Source organism: Pundamilia nyererei, unplaced genomic scaffold (genome assembly GCF_000239375.1).
Source record: "Pundamilia nyererei isolate P.nyererei 1_Seehausen unplaced genomic scaffold, PunNye1.0 scaffold00013, whole genome shotgun sequence".
Classification (NCBI taxonomy): Eukaryota; Metazoa; Chordata; class Actinopteri; order Cichliformes; family Cichlidae; genus Pundamilia; species Pundamilia nyererei.
The window spans coordinates 735,299-754,898 of NW_005187414.1; the positions used below are offsets into that span (position 1 = coordinate 735,299).

At 43.7% G+C, this 19,600-nt stretch overlaps 1 protein-coding gene across 1 annotated transcript in view; it reads left to right on the top strand.

The window, feature by feature from the left end:
- Nucleotides 1-17,938, top strand: part of snap25a (synaptosome associated protein 25a) — a 33,706-nt gene extending 15,768 nt beyond the window's left edge. Inside the window, exons 3-8 of the mRNA XM_005724804.1 lie at nucleotides 2,094-2,135; nucleotides 5,772-5,820; nucleotides 9,274-9,391; nucleotides 13,014-13,133; nucleotides 15,481-15,625; nucleotides 16,361-17,938. Of these exons, the coding sequence (XP_005724861.1) occupies nucleotides 2,094-2,135; nucleotides 5,772-5,820; nucleotides 9,274-9,391; nucleotides 13,014-13,133; nucleotides 15,481-15,625; nucleotides 16,361-16,429 (543 nt within the window). The 3' untranslated portion in view covers nucleotides 16,430-17,938. The remainder of the gene's footprint in view (nucleotides 1-2,093; nucleotides 2,136-5,771; nucleotides 5,821-9,273; nucleotides 9,392-13,013; nucleotides 13,134-15,480; nucleotides 15,626-16,360) is intronic.
- The last annotated feature ends 1,662 nt before the right edge of the window (nucleotides 17,939-19,600 follow it).

The following is a 19,600-nucleotide window of genomic DNA, read 5'->3' on the forward strand; positions in this document are numbered from 1 at the left end:
GTGTGTGTGTGTGTGTGTGTGTGTTTTGCAGTGAGAGAGTGAGAAAGTCTCCATCATGGCCCACAGCTGATCAGCCCTCCAGCTTCACATATGACTCACTGTGGCACAGCTGAGCAGAATATTAAATACAAACACACACACAGACACACACACAGACACACACACAGACACACACACAGACACACACACAGACACACACACACGCAGGAACGCAGGGCAAACACAAAATGGCGGCGCTGGAATAACAGTTTCGTGGCTTCTGTGAGCTTCAGCCTCCACAGCGATTCCAACAGATGGAAGCAAACGAGCGAGCTGATGCAGACCGATCAGAGACAGAATGCAAAAAGGCAGAATCAGAAGAAGGAAAAAGAACGTGAGCCACGTGAAAAATGGCTGCTCGGTGTCAGATTTGTTTGTCTAACCGACACCCCCCACCCCTCAACCCCTACCAGCGCAGACGATGCGCTTGCAGCGAGCGCAGCAAGGCGGAGCTGCTGGCTCTGTGCAGCCTCACGCTCCTTAGAGAATGGGAGCCCCCGTTACACATCAGCCAGGAGCTAATAACAGACGTCACACAGCGATGAGGATTCTGCCTGCTGCTAATAACAAAGCTGAGTTATTTTGATCAATCAATGCTAACTTAGTAAAACAGACACAAATGCCCATCACGTGCTATAAGTGCTGCATTTCAGGACCTTCCAGGTCTTATCTTACATGTTCCCACAGCTCTGCAAGCTGTCGTGCCACCCCCTCCCCCCCACTTCTGTTTAGCACCTGGGGATCTGTCGGCCCGAGAGCTGCCACCAGTGCCCTTCGAGGCCTTCCCTAAACCACAGCTCAATTCATGATTAAGCCATTTATCTACTAAGAAACACTGGCTAACTTAAAATGAGGGCCCAGCGAGTGAAATGATTATATGAAAGACAGAATGCTGTCTGACGCTGCCCCTCATTTCTTGATATTTTATTTCCAAGGAGTTTAAAAACTATCTGCAGCAGATGAACCTTAGAAACAGGAAATAATCCAGGAAAGACGCGACAGAGGACCTGAGAGATGCTTTTGGGTCTTCTGGTGATTTATCCACTGTTTCCCACAGAAATCGTCTCAGCTGAGAGGCGGCTGTTCTGCCACATCACACAAGAACGGGACTGAAAATCCGTGGCAGCAGCTACAATGGAGTGATGACATTTTAGCTCAAATTATCGTCAGTGTGTATAAGGTCAGGAAAAGGTACAACACTAAAACGTAGAGGCTCCGTGTCTTTTTGGGGCTGTAGTGTTGCAGGTCTGTAAAGTGTCCGATTAACATCAGCTTCATTTTTCACTTAATTTTTAGCCTGGAAATCCGAAGCACACTGCCGAAGCAGTGAAAGCAAACATTAAAACAAGTGTGGGCTCATCTTCACTGTAGCCGGGTCCCAATTTCCTAGACAAATATAAAGAAACGAGAGGGGCGGCTCTAGACTTTTGTGCCGTACTTTAAACTTAGAACAAGTCACCATTTCCATGTGTTACAGTCAGAGCTATGCAGTCCTGCGTGCACACAGTCCATCTCTGCGAGTTCATGTTGAGTTCACGTCGATAATCGTTCAGGGATTGATCCTGTTTGCGGCTGCTGATTGTTCTGATCGGCTCCATTTAGTTTCACACACACTCGCTTATGTTCAGTCGAACGAATGCGCACAACCACATTGAGTTGTTGTGTAAATAAGATTTAACAGGAACACAACAGTCAACAGAACCTGTTGTGTCCACCTGCAGCATGGCTGTGAGAGGGCACAGAGCAGAGCAGTTACCACGACAGCAGATATGACAAAGCCTGGAAAAGCATGGAAGGTGGTGGTGGGTTGCAAAGAGGCTTGCAGATGTGCAACAGCTGTGGGCAGACTTTTTAGACTTTTGCATTAATGGAAAATCAAAGGCTGGTGGCAGTGAGAGCAGCTGACCTGCCAGTCCTGCAGGTAAGCTTGGCTTCATGGCCGGTCTGGTGCGATGCTCAGGTTATTGGCCATCACATGAAAAACTGCACATAACATGAAAACCAAAACTTTCCAAGCTTCTTGAATCTGAATTGTTTCTTTTATTTGTCCGCAGTCACTGGAGAGCACTCGCCGTATGCTGCAGCTGGTCGAAGAGGTAAGAAAAGTCCTCTAAATGTTGGTGTATGAGTTTGATTTATAGCCAACAATAATATTTAAAAATGTGTGTCAACAACAAACGAAAATAAATGATACTGAATCGCGTCTCGCGGTGTTACGTGTGCAGGACGAGCTGCTGTTTTGCAGCACAGATCATTTCCTGTGCCGACACTCGGATATAAGCAGGGCAGAGGAGACTTCAGGGTTAGTCGTGTGAATATTACAACGATGTCGTTTTGCTCCTGTGTTGCAATGTTGTTACTGTTACTAAAACCTTCATTTTCAGTAATCTGGGAAGGGAGGAGTGTATGCAAAGTGCAAACACACAAGCTCATAGGATAAACGTCCTTTTCTAATAACTGCGCCTCTGTCAGAGATCCTTTACATTTTACAAACTTAAAGGTTTTAACCTGACGACACCAGCGGCACCAGGATTACATGCAAGCATGTCACTGTACCAACACTGAAACTCTCAGAGGAGCAGAGAGGAATCAGTAGTAGAAGAGCGAGGACAGTAGGAAGCTCATTGTTGTGTGAGGATCTCTAAAGCTGTTAGAATAGCTCAGATTTATGGAGCGAGACTCAGATACCTGAAAGTCCAAACTCAGCGTTCAGCTGTCATACACTCAGCAAGTGTTCACGTTCATCAGCGCTGCCAGGAAGGACACAATCAGACTTTACATGAGAGGGAAACATGGCGCTCTATCAGATCTATTCTGAACCGTTAGTGGTCGGTTTGCCCCCAAACAGCCAGTCAAAAGACAGAAGTAAGTCTACTGTTTGTGCCTTGGATTGGTGTTTGTTCAGTCCTCTGTGGGACAGGCTCTGACCTGGTCAGCGCTCTCTCGTCAGATTGTGCTGGTGATCAGCAGAAGCGTTACCAAGACGGCCTCCAAATGGCAGGAAACTGTGGATAAAAGCGAGACTGTCAGTTAGGCTTGGTGGCATTTTCTGTAACGTTACGTGATGTATACGTAGTTAATTTTAGCTGTATCCACAGAAACAGTCGTCATATGAAAATACTGAACATATTTGTTTGTATGTTTGTTTTAAAGCTGTAAGAAGAGGAAGTGGAAACAATTCCTTCTTAGTCATTTAGACACGTCACGATTGCTGTGCACAGAAAAATGCAGCACGTTTTTAATAAATCCAGTAAACTGTCCAACACAAAGCCACACGTACATGTCAGCACGTCCCTGTCACAGTCATGCTTTGCCCAACGGTTGTGGAGCGTGTGCCCAGCTTTGGCGGACCATGAGGCAACTGAGTAATGGCGTGAATAGCACATAACGTGAAGATCAGTGACATCAGGGATGATAATACTGCGATGCAATGAGACTGCAACAAGCAGACGCAGATGGAAGAAAAGAGGGCGGGTGAGGCATGGAGAGACAAGGAGTGAGAGCATCTGGGGGGGTGAGTGGCTAACAAGCTACCCGCTGCAGCTCTCAAGGTCATATTGATCAGCAGTCGACATTTCTCACCATCAGCTCCACCCTACAAATGTACTGCAGGCAGGGAGGGACCGAAGGAGGGCTGAACAGAGCGACGGCTTCTTTATGCACGTGATCAGGGAGATGGAGGGTGGGGAGGATGCAGCACAAACAGCTGACATAGATAACATTCAGCGGCTCTCGTGATGTCACTCGCGACTCTGTGTTTATCGGTTTTCCCCACAAACTGAATGTCCAGGGCGACAGTAAGAAGATCTGTTCAGTCTGAAAAATACAAAATTAGTTGTTTCTAAAAATGAGGCTGACTTTCACTCGATTCTGGAGCTTTAGCGGCGTGCTCTTAGCGTAGCGTGCTCTTAGCGTAGCGTGCTCGTTGCTGTGAGGCCATTTGAAAAAGCTGGGATTATTAGATAGGGAACATTTCATGTCATCACAGGTACAAAAGCAAACATAAACTGTAAACCTGGGACAATGATCTGTCATCAACAGTCCGTCAGTGGAGGTGTAGGATAATACTCTCCTGCACCGCCAGGTTAGATGGAGAAAGCTGCACCATCCTCAGGCCTGTCTGGGATTATGGTTGATTATTGTTGGGTTTCCCCAGGGACACATTTCAGATACTTTGGGATTTCTCATGCAGAGGCTCCTTATTGCTCCCCTCTCGCCTCCCAAGCATCCGTGTGGCTCTCTTCCCAAACTGCTGAGGAGGAGGGGTGGCTGTTTGTCACGGCGAGCACGTGTGGTACACAGCGACACACCGTGATCGTGTTTATGCCGATCAGGCTGAGCCAGCTGCCAAATCTTAGTGCTGCATTTTTAAGAAGCACACAGTTGTATGTTAGCTAACGCTGCTGCGTCTTCTCAGACTCCTTTGCCAGCCCCGCCATCAGTGACGAGAAGCATTACTGTGAATGCTATTGCAGGCTCAGCTGCTCCAGTCAGGAGCAGAAAACTCGCATTGTACCACGATTTTAAGAAGAACGCTCGTCCGCTGTCGATGCTAGCATCATTAATCTCCTTCAGCTTGATTCCACGTTTAACAGACAGATGTCTTTGCATCTTCGGATCAATATCATCCAGCACAGAGGTAATAGGAAGGAAAATATTCAATTTGTTTGTTCAGGAAAACAAGAAGATGAAGCAATGATCCCGATGATCAAGCTCAATGTGCATTTGTTCTGTTGCTTTACAGAAAGCACAGCAGCAGATGTGTTATTCTCTCTCTCTGCTGTTTAAATTAAAGCCTTAGGCCAGCAGTTACTAATACACTGTGCCAGCACCAGCTGGTTTTTTGAAACAAAAGGTAGAAAGAGAGCGCAGTGACAAAATTGCATGTAACAGGTGATAACTCAGAGATTTTAGCCACTCACCCTTTCTCAAGATGCAAAAATACAGAGAATATTTAAATCAAGTGTGCGATTAACACTTCCAACACACAATTTAAAGCTAATCGCACCGATATAAAAAACAGCAGGTCTGTGATTTTTTTTGAGTTGCTGATATGAGTAAATTATACCCTTAGACTTCTAAATCACATTCATTTGTGCTCAAGCTGTTATTGCCCCGACTAGCTGAAGACTGGGCAGGTGTGTCAGGTGTGTCAGGTGTGTCAGGTGTCATAAATAAGGTCCTTAAACTATCTGTGAAGGAACTGTCCCAAAGCATGCATGTATGGTGCTTAATGCATGTAAAGTTAACATGAGGAATGGTTCATACTTTCATATAATACAGATTTGTAACCTTTATTTAATGAGGAGTTCACTCTTGTGGTGACCAGGTAAAGGTGACGTCTCTTAAAAAATGGTTGTAAGGCTAAAAAGTCACATAAAAAATATAAAAGAAAAGCACAAAACACAGCTGGATGAAGGTGGTAGATGTTTTAGTTTAGATTTGCAGGGAATTAATTGCAAAAATGTACCTTTAAAAGTGTGTGTGTGTCGCTCTCCTGCTGTAATAAAAACGTAATTTGGCAAAGGCGAGCAGAGCGCTCGTGTTAGCTGCAGGTGTAATTGTGCTCTGCCAGCGTGTTTAACCATGTTAGGAGAATTTAACTTCAAAGGATGCAAAGAAAGGAGCAGCGCAGAGTTTCTCAGCTTCACTGCTTCCTGAGCTCCTGCAGCCGCTCACCACTGTTTTCCTGTGATTGTCTTCCTTTTCCACCTCCTGTCTCCGGGGAATAGAGCAAAGATGCCGGCATCAGGACTTTGGTTATGCTGGACGAGCAGGGAGGTAAGTGTGCATGAGGGGCGATGGCGCAGGGTCACAACATATAAATGCGACCAGAATGGGCACAGTGATAATATGATTGCATTCAAATACAAGCAGCGCTACACTCCAGTCCTCACCTCGTAGACTTAGAATTAAACGACGTGTTTCATTTGCAGTTGCTTGGTTTTATTTGAGTATTTCCAAACTAATTCGTTTTGTCCTTAAAGGAATCGGTTTTGAGTTGTTTGATTTGTGTGTTTTCTTTGGTGAAGGTTCAACATGGTTTCCTTCTTTCTTTCAGCTTCTTTTAACATTTGTTTTCTTTGGCTAACATTTTTCTTTTTACTTTGCCTAACCGCTTTCACTTTGCCAGCAGCGTTTTATGGTTTTTCTGAGCTGAGGACGACGGTTAAAGGAATTGTCACGAGTGCCAAAACCATAACAGATCCTGTCAGGAAGATTTAACGGCAGCAACCGCAGGAATGAAACCTTACAGCTCAACAACTCATTGTCAGGAACCGGCCGACGGCCTTGTCCCTGTGGGTGCTGCCGGCAGTGTAACCTCCGGGCTGGTCTCAGATCTGTTTACAAGAAATAAATACATTTAAAAAACACCCATATGACCTATTATACTGCTTTATATCACAATAAAGGCAAACAGGTCTGAGGACAGCTAACCTGGCCGTTCCAGCCCACTAACAGTCCAAACGATCGATTTAGCTGGTAATGACAAAATATTCAAGCCCTTGTCTATCAGCCCACCTACAGATTTGTACAATCCCTGATTAGATGCAATAAATGAGAACGTCGGCTCACAGTAACCTTAAAAGATATCATTTCTAATGTGAAGTGAATGATATTTGGACTCTTGAGCGCCCTCAGTTTTCTGTTTCTGGGAAAGCTCGTAAACCAGAGCAGCCCAGTAAGAGGCCTGACTGCACCAGCATCACTCGGGGAGAGGAAAGCTCTCCCTCCTCCAACTCTCCATTTAGCCTTGCTGCCCCGAGAACTGCAGGATCGTTTGCAACAGCTGACTGGACGCAGGAGCCCGAGCTGACCTATGACCCCAGATTTGCACCTCTGCAGCACTGGATGTTGAAGTCAACATTCATAGGCTGATGTGCTTTACCTCTGATGCAAATCATTTCAATTTGAACTTGAAGCCATCGCTGATCTTTATTTTGTATCATTCTTTAATGATCACCACACACTCAGGGACCCACTTCTCTATAATACCACTAACACAATGTGACGTCCTTCATGACCATCAATGACTGTAAACCAGGGATTTTACAAATTTGGGGAAAAGAATCTGTAAAGTCGTTTCTCAGTCCACTCCATATTTAACCGTGCCTCACCCTTCACTCACCCAGCAGCCGTCCACCACACCAGCACGACGACGGCCCCGATGCTCACTGACCAGACAGACCTGAGTCCTTTCAGTTACACTGAATCATTTTAAAGCCACACACACAGTTTTCAGTTGACCCTCGTAACGGCAGCAAAAGGTGTGCTGTTCATGCTCACAGCTTCATCTACAGCTCATAAGAGCCACATGCTGCAGCTGTCACTAACATGCAAATAATCCAGTAGCTGAAAAATGTTTAAATTCTCCCAAGTTTTACACGTTAAATCAGAGAAAGGAAAAGTGGGCAGCTTCCCAGCAGCTCACAACCAAAGGAAGAGAAAATCCATTCAGCACTGAAAAGGTCTTCAGCTGTAACGACCATCCGCACGTTTTCCTACGGAAATATTTCAGTAGAATTTTACAGCCTGTGACTGTCACCAAATAAATGTGATTTCAATGTATTTTATTTGAAATGACAATTTAGTTACAATTACCTATAATACTCAAAGAATAAGGAGGCAATACATCAGATTTCTGCAGAAAACAAAGAAATAATAACACTAAGTAAATTTAAGTATGGAGAAAGTCGTTTTGCGTTGCTCAAAATTTAAGGTTTTTATAGGAAAGGAGACAAAAACGATTCTGTAAAGTTAAATTCTGCATAAGTCATTTTAGGTTCTGTGTGATGTCCTGATAATTTGGGTGGAAACATTTTCTTTGTAAAGTAGTTGTCAGTCAGTTTGGGATGTGGGTTTTTTATGGAGCGGTTCCACCTTAACTTACTACGTTAAAGCAAAGGAAACATGTTTTTTCTCTTCACTAATTTTCTAAGTTGTGTTTGTGATTTTGAAAAAGAAAGTTAGACTTGGCTTCATCGTTATCAGGTCACATAGGCCTCCAGATTTTGGTTGTATTTACCTTTTTGTAGTTTGGTAACGGTGAACAGTCCTGAGCACACGTCTGATGGAAAAATAAAAAGACAGACGAATAACAGAACAAACATCATGCACATCAACAGAAAAGGCTAAAAAGATGAATCGACTCCATAATACAGCCAAAGTATTGCTCCCACAGAGTTACCCTGAGATGCACAAAGTCACTTTACAATATTTACAACTTTTATAAATATATCATAAAAATATTTAAATAAATATCATTACATTCAATTTCAAATAAAAAACATTGAAAATCTGTTTAGTTACGTCCGTGGTCGTGGGCTGTATTATAGCGTTACCAGGATGTCTCCCACTAAGCCTTCATGGCCGTCTGCAACTGGTACTGGAAGTGATGGGAGCAGCTGGAAACTAAGAAAATGTGCCAGCCGCCTCTAAAGCTGACTGACAACCGTTTCTCCTGCTGCGGGGTATAAACTGGTACTAAAACCTGGGTTTTGTGTGGGAGGACCCGGAGCAGCTCTTTATCCTGAGCTGACAGTCTGCTCGATCGGATTTGAGATTGATCTATTGATTTGAAAAAAAGGAAACGCCGATTTCCCCCAGAAATCTTTGTTTCCCTTTAACATCTTTGCTGAAACATTTACACTTTCAATCAAATGAACCAAGAAAACAAAGAGAGAAGATTTACTTTCATTATTGGATTGTTGGGGACTCTCATGGACCATTTTCTGGTCCCCCAAAAATCTGTAAGTGCACTTAATTGTATTTTAGCCACCAAAGCGATGCACTGTACACTCAGATACACACCAGAGTACAAACGCTTCACTTGCTGCTCATCATGACTCATATTTCTGTCAATCAGTCAATGAAATTCATTCCACTACTGTCATCCCTTTGTCCTGACCAGAGCAACTCGATCGTGTCGAAGATGGCATGAACCATATCAACCAAGACATGAAGGAAGCCGAGAAAAATTTAAAAGATTTAGGGAAATGCTGTGGGCTTTTCATATGTCCATGTAACAAGTAGGTACTGATAATGTGCCCCAAAGGTTCTTTACATATGTGGTGGCGTCCAGTTTTTCCTTTTTCTTCTTTTCAAGTTTTTGTTTGACTTTCTTTCGTCATAGTGTCTGAAGCTGTTGTCTTCTCTCCTTTGTCCTCTCTTTCTTTCTCTCCTCTTCTCCTTCTGCTTCGTTCTGTGGGGGATAAATGACTTGTGTTTAATCAGAGCAACTGGAGCGCATCGAGGAGGGAATGGACCAAATCAATAAGGACATGAAGGATGCAGAAAAGAATTTGAACGATCTAGGGAAATTCTGTGGTCTTTGCTCCTGTCCATGTAACAAGTAGGTGCTGCTTGCCTGCCTGCCTGCCTGCCATTTAAAATTAAGTATCTAAGAAATAAAACCGAGGTAGAAGTGACATCACAATGGCCATCAGCCAATAGTCTGCTCTACTCCAGCTCCTAATAAACACTGAGCCTGGCCCACAATGTGGAATGATTAACGTCAAATCGTCCCTGTTCAGTCGGCCCACTTAAGGTTAAACATTTCCAGTCACAATATGACAATTTTTTAAAAAACCCAAACATCTAAAACAATAACATGATTTCCCGTAACAGTACGTGACACTCGTTAGGCCCAGTCATGTTGGTCAGTTAGTACTTTTTATCTTCTTTTATTTAAATATTTGCTGATTCAGTAGCAACTCCCACATGGTTTACTGAAGGGATTTGCTAACAGTCAGCTGAGACTGAAGGAGTCCCCTGGATGAGTGATGAAAACGTCCAACGACCTTCTTTGGGCATAGCAAACATAGTGTCCCAGCATTTATAGCTCCCCAACTGGGAGCATCTCATAGTCCAACGGTCTGAACCATCACCGAACAATTGACCTCAAAAAGCTGCTAAAGTTCTTCCAAAGTTAAAATTGATTCACCACCCAGATTTTTACATACCTTGTACAGTCAAATGAGGCTGATACAAACCTACTGGTGAGACCCAAATTCCATAAAGCCGAGCTTTAAACGTCCAGTCAACTCTCCCCCACCCAGCCAAGGCCATGCTTCATCAATAAGTGCCTCTCTTCTACCAAGTGCCATATTCTCTAAGCTTCCACTTCTCCAAACAGCTCTGTGATGGGAGTCGTCTACATGCAGGTGTAGCCGCTGTAGAAGTCCCACCTGTAGCAGTCGTATCGATTCCTCCTGAAGAGGGTTTCTTCTCATTTTTGATGCATGGTGGTGGGAAGCTGTTGACCTTCCCAATTATAAAACGTACTTAGATTTAAAGAGCAGGGCTGGGGCTCCAGAAGCATCTTGGCACTTAGATCATCCTAATGTATTGACTCCAGATGGAAATGTAGCGATCTTGGTCCCAAAATGCCTTTGGCCAGCCTGGTCCAGGACTGGTTGACACTTCTCCTCATCTGCATGATCTCTACCACCACCACACTGCTCTGACATCCAGTAGATCCTCACCTGTTTGCAGGCAATGAGACCTTTCTGTTTCCCGTTGAACACCCCCTCCCCCACTGCCTTCTATGAGCCTCCGAGCACCAATGACATGGAAAGACTGGCGAGCATGACCCTGTGAATGCTCATGCATGCGTGATGATGTAACTCATAAAGCAATGCTACACATGATGATGCTACGATCATGATGTTGATGTTTACACTGAAAATGATACTGATGGTGATCCTGATGAACAGCAATCGTTTTGTGCCAAACTCACATCGGCGCGTGTTCAGAGTTCATTTGTGAGCAGAGCTGTCGTTTCGTAACTTTACGGGTTGGACCAAATTTAAAGACATACAAAGAAAATAAAGTTAACTGAAGTCCCTGCTTGGCAAACGATGGAAAAGAACAAACAGAAGATAAAAGAGGAATGCTGCACAACAAAACTGTCAGATGCTCAAAGTATGGCAGCGAACACGCTGAAAATAGGAAAGAAATGACAGAATGACACATTCAGAGCAAAGGAGAAAAACAGGAGTGATCTGTGGTGTAGCTTGCAGCTAGAAACTGGGCTAGGACACATGCGCACTGAGATATTTTTAGGAACGTAGTCAGGGTCGATGTATAAAATGGGTGCATCATGCCACAGCACTGTGTGCAGGACCCTTGTTTCTGCTGCAGTTTGTCTGCAGCGCCACCTCTCCTGCAGAGCGCTGTGCTAATTTAGCCTTTATTCCACTCTGGCTGCTAAACACTGATGTTTGCTAAGCTCCCTTTCCTGCAGGGAACTCGCTCACATGTAGGTCAGCCATATCAGATAGTGGCAGCCTGCTGGGACATTGACTCAACCTGCCTGCACACATAGCAGGATGCTAAAAGAGATACATGTTTTTCAGCACTGCTGCTCACTGTACCTCCTAATCCCTTCAGCGTGTCTCTCAGAATTAGCAGACCCCAGATTTCTCTCTTAAAGGCTTCATATTGTGGCCGTCTGAATGCCACTCAGGAGCTGGTGGTGGATTGCTCGACTTGCAGGTCGCTCAATGAATGAATGAGGCAGAATGACTTTAGTCTTACCGCGGGTCCTGCAATACTCATACCATCTAATCAGATCATCTCTGCTCAATCAGAGCAGATCTGATTAGAAATGTGCAGTATATCCTTTCTGAGACAGCAGGAAAGTAAATTGCAAATTAAAGTTTTACAGAAGGAGAGGAGATTAAAAAAAACGCAGCAGAAAGAAAGAAGAAAACAGATGGAAATATAAAGGACGTAGACAAGGGTAGCGTATGTGTTAATCATATTGGTGTGTGTCAGCAGGGACAGGGCGCTCAGCGAAGCCTTGCCTCAGTCCATTTCTATTAATAAGAGCAGTGTAGGAGGCGGCTGAGCCATTGCCATCCCCGATACAGCTAGAATACATCCACACAGCACTCCAAGGTTATAAAAGCTCAGCAACTGTGATACAAGCAAAGAAGTGTCAGGATGCTACTGAATGGGCAGGAAAATGTTGACATATGTACACAGACAGCATCGACAGAGCTCTAACTAAAGAGACAACTGTTACCTTCCACTCCATCTAGCTGCTGTGTGGAGCCAAAACAGATGCTGAATGTGACAGAGTGAGCTTTGATAGGCCGAGCAGCCGAGCTGCGATTGTGTTAGCACAGCTGTACAGACGCAAGCAGATGTGACTTTCGTTGAGAGATAAGCTGAGTCACAACCATTACCCCACTCCCCCGCCTCACCACCTCAACATGACCAGGACTCTGTGACATATAAAGACAGACAGGTGTGGGGGTTGGGGTGGGTGATGCCAATGGTTCAGGAACAGGTAAACGAGGCGCTCTTCTCTGCTGACTCCCTCCAGTTTCTTGTTTTGTTTTGTTCTCCTTCTTCTTGTTTTGCAGTTTGTTCTCCGCATTGATCGTCGTCCCTCCCAACAATGTGACAGTCCTGTACACTCTGTGTTGTGTGTCTGCCACAAGCTCTGTCTCTTCTCTGTTTTCTGTCACACTGTGGGAGTGGGATGTGCTTTACTGTTGCAATAACACAGAAGTATGACGGTTTAGGACAGAGAGAAGGAATCAGGCTACAACACAGTTCAAATTGCAGCTATGTTAAGACACGAAATGGCACAGCGTACAGGGCTTGCCTGATTCTGAACAGTATGTTATATACCTGCAATATAACATCGCACACATAAGTACTGTGTTACAACAGAATGAGCCTGTACCTACCAAACCCAGTCTACCAGCCAGTCCATGCCTGCTATGCTTTGCTCGACTTTAGTCTAGTCCCACCATATATTTATGTGCTGGTTGCATGAAACCGATTAACACTGTGTGTCAGCTACATGCTAATATATTTACATATGTGCTGCTGCAGTACCTCAAATCCAAGGCTCTCTTTGTTAGGTTTGACTAATTGGAAGCCTGCCTGGTTGAGGTAAATGGCGAGTCGCTTTTTTCAAACTGTTGAGTAACTTCCTCTTCATCACTGCCGGTGGCCAGGATGAAGAGCGGAGCCAGCAAGGCCTGGGGGAATAACCAGGACGGGGTGGTGGCCAGCCAGCCCGCCCGCGTGGTGGACGAACGCGAACAGATGGCCATCAGCGGAGGCTTCATCCGCAGGTAGGAGGAACGCTTGGATGTGTGCGATTTTACGGGGCACATTCATCTTGTCTGGAATATTTCGAGGCAAGATGAGGATAAACGTGCACATGGCATCGTTTTTGGCCTCACCGCCAGCCCGACTAGTCTAGCAAAGCAGACCAGCCTTTATGTAGCACTGAGATGTCCGTCCGCTCTCACCAGCCACTTTTGTTAGATGCGCTGTTCTAGTACTCTTACTTTTCCTAAAAGAACTGCTTTAATCCTTCATGGCATAGAACTGACAACATGCTGGAAACATTCCTGGGTGACTTTGATATGGATCCATACTGCTGCTACAGACCCATGATCCGCATTTCCCGCGCTCTGTTAGATCAACACGTTCTCACTCCCAAAGCGTAACATTTTACGCTAGGTGACAAATCGTCAACATATTACGTTTTCGGCCACCCAACACGTTCCTACATGACGACATCGGAAAACTGAGGACATATGAGAACTTAAATCACTTTGGGAAAACACTATTTCACGTCATTACAGTGCTGGTTAAGGTTAGGTTTAGGGCTGCAATACAGGGCAGGAACGTCTATTACCGCGAGATCGTAATTCCACTGGATTTAATCCATAACCCGGCGCGTACCATAAGAACGCGGAAGGTCACCATTCGCGTTCCTCAGGAACGCCGTGGGACGTGACAAAACGTCGGGATGTTGCGCCTCGGGAGTGAGAACAGGCTCGTTAGATTGAGATGTGGTGCCTGTGGAGATCATTTGAATACAATGAACTGTAATGATTGGAGCTTTGTGACGTGGTATACTAAGGGATACACATGATCAGCAATAATACTCGACAATGCTGCAACATTTCGTCAATAATCAAGTGTACAAAAGAAAATCCCATCACTAGATCACCACCAGCCTGAACTATGAATCCATGCTTTCATGGTGTTTGTGCCAGATCCATCCAGATGTCACAGCAGAAAGTTTGAAATATCCTGGTATTTTTCATAATTTCCTAAACTTTCTTCAGCTCACTGGCAGTAACCACATACACGGATAATCAATTATTCCACTTTTTACGTAGAGTCGGCCTTAGTCAGTATTTAAATGTACCCACAAAGGTACTCACAGGCAGTGTTGGGCAAGTTACTTTGAAAAAGTAATTAAATATAGTTACTAGTTACTTCTTCAAAAAAGTAACTGAGTTAGTAACTGAGTTACCAGATTCTAAAAGTAACTGATTACTTGAAAAGTAACTATTGCGTTGCTTTAAAAAAACGTTTAATCCTCTGGGGTCCAGGGTACAATCGGCCATTTTTAACTCCTTCTGATGTTCCCTCCACATTTTACCTTTAACTGTTTATCTGCCTTGTTTGGTCTCATTCTTTTCAGCACAACCTCACGTGTCTGAATTTACAGTCATGTTTTCATTTTGACAGACTGCATTAACACAATTGATTTAAAATCAGACACAAAACATAAAATCAGAGTAGAAAAAGTGATATTTTTACTGTAACAACCACACATTTCAAACTATTTACAGAAGCGGGAGCGCGCAGCTGCTTAAAGCTGTAGCGCCCAGATTACTTACAGCTACTTCCTGCACCTGAAGGTGCGGTGAGCTGAACACAGCTTCAACCGTCTGTTTGCTGAAAAATAGTAACGCGACTGCACCTCATTTTCTTGTTAGTAACAGTAACGGCGTTGTAACGATAGAAACAGTAATTAGTTAGATTACTCGTTACTGAAAACAGTAACGCCGTTAGTAACGCGTTATTCCCATCCCTGCTAACAGGTACTGAAATCAGCTCTACTTTTAGTACTTTAGTGATACTTAATGTAACAACGAAAGAGCAAATGAAGGCGTTTCTACTTGAATACCATCGACTAATAGAAAAAGCACGAGTCCACAGTTCAGCATCTACTGAAGGTCGAGCTACATTAGCTACATGAACAGCTGTAAATAGACTGAAAGTCAGATAAAGACGAGGAGCAGCAGAAAAAAACATTCATTATCTGGTTCTTGTCTTGTTGTCTTCATATGTAATCAGATTACCTGATGGAGAACTATAATCCAAATCTATATTCTTGAGAACAACACAGGCTTTAGACTTTAATGTGGATATTAGATTATATCATATTTCACATTCAGTTTTTTTAATCTGTGTCTATATATTTGAAAGACTGGGAATTGTATATCTGGATATTTAACACTGTGACATTGTGATATTAATAAAGAAACACAGTGAACAGGATCCTGTGTTCAGTCTCTGCTCTTTGGAGGTTCAGAGGTGAAATATGGACAACAGCAGTGGCACTATGTGCTGTACTAGTTACTGCAGAGATAAATGTGACCTTTTGTATGGTAGGGTAACAGACGATGCCCGGGAAAACGAGATGGATGAGAACCTGGAGCAGGTGGGTGGCATCATTGGCAACCTGCGCCACATGGCTCTGGACATGGGCAACGAGATCGACACCCAGAATCGCCAGATCGACAGGATCATGGAGAAGGTACACGCACAGCTTTTTAGCTTTTTCTTCAAGTGCACCGGGTTCATGTAATCGCCGAGTTGAGTCATCTTGCTTATTTAGTGAGTTGCCTCCTTGCAAATATAACATATAACCAGTGTGGACACGAAGGAAAAGCTTGGAAAGCTTGGTTTGTATACGACACCAGCTCAGGTTCACAAAGCTCAGCCAGGTTGGGTCTTTTATAGGCTGCAAGGTTTTCTCCATGGATATTCCAACATTCACTTACATCCCTGTTTCCTGGTTTGGTTTAACTGAAACAGTAAGAACATCGAGTGGCCACGTTGTGAGGATGTGCAAGAGTGCTGTGAACATGCCCGTAAATTTGCAGTTGATGAAATGCTGGTGATTGGTTAGAAAGTTTTAAAATAATGTCCAACCTTAAGACTTAAATAACTTAATGCCTTTGACGCAGAACTGTGCAACTCTTAAGTCTAAGACATAAAGGAATGACAGTCATTAAAATCAGGTCAGAGATAAAATGTAGAAACAGCAAAGAAAAGTTGTCTTACCTTTTATTTTCTTAAGCATTTCTATATTTAATGGTCTCTTTGTATAATAGAGTCTTTTTAAAAAGCTCCATCTCTAAATTCAAAGCTCTACCACACCAAAAGTACAATGAAATCTATCTAACCGGGTACTAAAGATAAAACACCAAAATACAGATCTGTGGAATCAATCAACAAAGCCCTCTCATTACCTTTTCCTCTCTCACAGGCCGACTCCAACAAGACCAGGATCGATGAGGCCAACCAGCGCGCCACAAAGATGCTGGGCAGTGGCTAAACGCCCGGAGTCCGGAGCGTGAACGTCCCGGCGTCCCGCGCCACGCATCGATAGGCGCTGACATGCTTTCATCATGGTATTGACCTTCTAGGTTTGCACACATGCACATATCACCTCCCCGCCCATTGTAAATGTTGTTCTGTGTCGTCTGTCGAGCTTTTTCAAAATGATTGTCCTCGTAAAAAGATGATTTCTTATACTCCGTATATCATTCTTTCCAAAGGTTGTATATAGTGCTGACTTGATGGATCTCTAGCTCACCTGTGAAGTTTTTATTCTCTATGTCAAATATATATATATATATATATATATATATCTCACATATCATATATATATACATATATATACACACACGAGTACACTTCTCTGGATGACAAGTATATAATAGGAATGCTGTACAAGCTGTTTGTTTTTTCTTCCTTTTCGGTATCTCAGTATCGTCTTAGTAAAACTGTGTCATTACATATAGGCTACTGTCATGCTCCTTATTTTGGTGTTGTCACAAAAACAGCAGGAGAAGATCGATGGCAAACACGAGTCACTAAGCGGCGGTACAGTTGGGCGGGACGGCAAAGAGCACTTACAATCAAAAGGCAGTCCTTGGTCCATTTTCCTTCATCGCAATCATACTGAGTTACTGTTTAGACAATGTGCAACTAGACTCTCTGTAGCTGTATTAGACATTGCATTCCAAGTGATGTGAATTGTGCGTTCTCTGCATGACAAATGGTAGATTTTAGTCTTATAAATAAAACCTGTCTGAAAAAATATATATAAAAAATGATAACATGGCAGTAGCAAATTGACAAAACGCATGCTCGGTATTAGGACACAGTTTATCGTTCCATACTCCTGCAAGTTTGCAATAGTGCCACTCTTTCTGTCTCGATATATTTACCGACTGTGACCATCTCGTTGTACAATAATGCAAAAGGGATCAAAAAAGTGAGATGAAGTTGAAACAACTGAGGACTTTGGGTTGTATTGCAAAAAAATGACCTGTTTTCTAAATGATTATGCAGTTCAGTGATGAAGATGTTGATTATATGATGAAAGCTGAGGACTGGTTGTGTACTGTATCATAGGTTTTGGATGCTCTGAAAAAAATAAACGTTTGCAATGTAAAGCAAAGACGCATATTTCTGAGAGACCTTACTTTTATAAGAAAACCGTATATGTAAGTTTATTCTCCCCGTGTGGTTTGTTATTGGTAAGAATAATGACAATATTAAATAACAATTACAACTATACTCTGAAACAAAAAAATACATACAAATGGGTTTTTTTGTTGCTTCTGTACTTTAGAGCTATGCACACCAAATCGCCAAAATGTCAAGTAGTTAGAGTAAGGTGATGAATTACCTAAACCTGAATGACACAATAGGTTAAACTGTGAGATTGATGTCCTCAACGCATGTAATACTAAAGACTCCCTCTCTGTATCCTGTCAGTGTGTGAAGTGGTGGACATTTTGTAGCTAGCTGAATTGATTAAAAGTAATAAACCCTAGTTGCATCCGTGTCTGTCTTTATTGCTTAGAGACTCCAATCTCAATCTCTAACGTCCAGGGTGGCATTTACCCAAACTACCGCTCACTTTTTAGATTACACCTTATGTGGCAGACAGTCCACCCGATGGCCCTGTTTTCTCTAAACAAGAAGCCAGATACACTGACAGTCAACAAGATAAAGCATTTGATATTCATCTTTGTGGTGTTTAGCTTTGGCGCAAGTTTAATATATGAGAGGAACCAGACTGAAAGGCAAGAAGTGATTCTTAAAGAGCCAAAACATTCAGAAATGTCAGCTGAGGAAAACACGGTAAATACAGAAGTTTCAGTCGAATAACCACAACTGCTAAAACGTTTCTCCCTTTTTAACGACCTAAATTTAACTTTAAAAGGTTTTATTGTTTCATAACACAAAAAAATTACAAATCCCTTCTGCTATCCTTTTTTCCTTTCACAAACTTCTCCTCGGGAAAAACACAATTGTCACATTAAAAAAGAAAGATTCACACTTTTTTCACATCAACTGTTTCAGTGTTTGTCATTTTCTGATATGTTGCCAAAATTTCCATATAAGCAAGTTACATGCTAAATATTAGCTAAACTTCCATGTGCAGCGTTAGCTTACCTCAGTGCAAAAACAACAAGCTTAGCTGTGTTTTTTGTTGAATCTACAGAAAAAAGAAAGAATACCAATCACAAAATTGTTTTGTATGGGATCAAGTACTGTTTTACAGTTGCTATGATGGGCTAGCTAGCTACTAGCTGTAGCTTTATGTTTAGTGAACAGACCAAGCAGAAAACTCTGGGGGCTAAAAATGAAAGTGGCACAAACTGCAGGTCTTCCACCCGAGTCCAAACTGTTCCCCACTGTCCCCATTTCAAAATGCCAATCTTTACCTCAGAAATTAACATATTTAAGCCAAGTGTTTCTACCTTGATTCAAAAATATAAGGAGGGATTTTTTTTGCTAACTCACTCATTTAAGTCTTATTATAGCTCAAACGGAGCATTTCTCAAATATGGGTACAAAAACATTTATGACAGCGATATCCTGAGGTCCCTATTGCCAGTCTTGGCAGCCGGGGGTCAGTCCGCCAGGGCCTCCGCTCCTGGCCGCCACCCGGCACACAATGCACCCGACCCCTATGGCGCCTCCTGCGGGTGGTGGGCCTGCAGGAGGATGGGCCCATGTCTCCTCTTCGGGCTGTGCCCGGCCGGACCCCATGGACTAAGGCCCGGCCACCAGACGCTCGCCCTCGGGCACCCTACCCTCACCTATGGCCACGAGCTGTGGGTAGTGACCGAAAGAACGAGATCGCGGATACAAGCGGCGGAAATGAGCTTCCTCCGAAGGGTGGCTGGCCTCTCCCTTAGAGATAGGGTGAGAAGTTCGGCCATCCGGGAGGGGCTCAGAGTAGAGCAGCTGCTGCTCCACATCGAAAGGAGCCAGCTGAGGTGGTTCGGGCATCTGACAAGGATGCCCCCTGGGCGCCTCCTGGGTGAGGTGTTCCAGGCATGTCCCACCGGGAGGAGGCCCCGGGGCAGACCCAGGACACGCTGGAGAGATTATATCTCTCGGCTGGCCTGGGAACGCCTTGGTATTCCCCCGGACAAGCTGGAGGAGGTGGCTGGGGAGAGGGAGGTCTGGGCCTCTTTGCTTA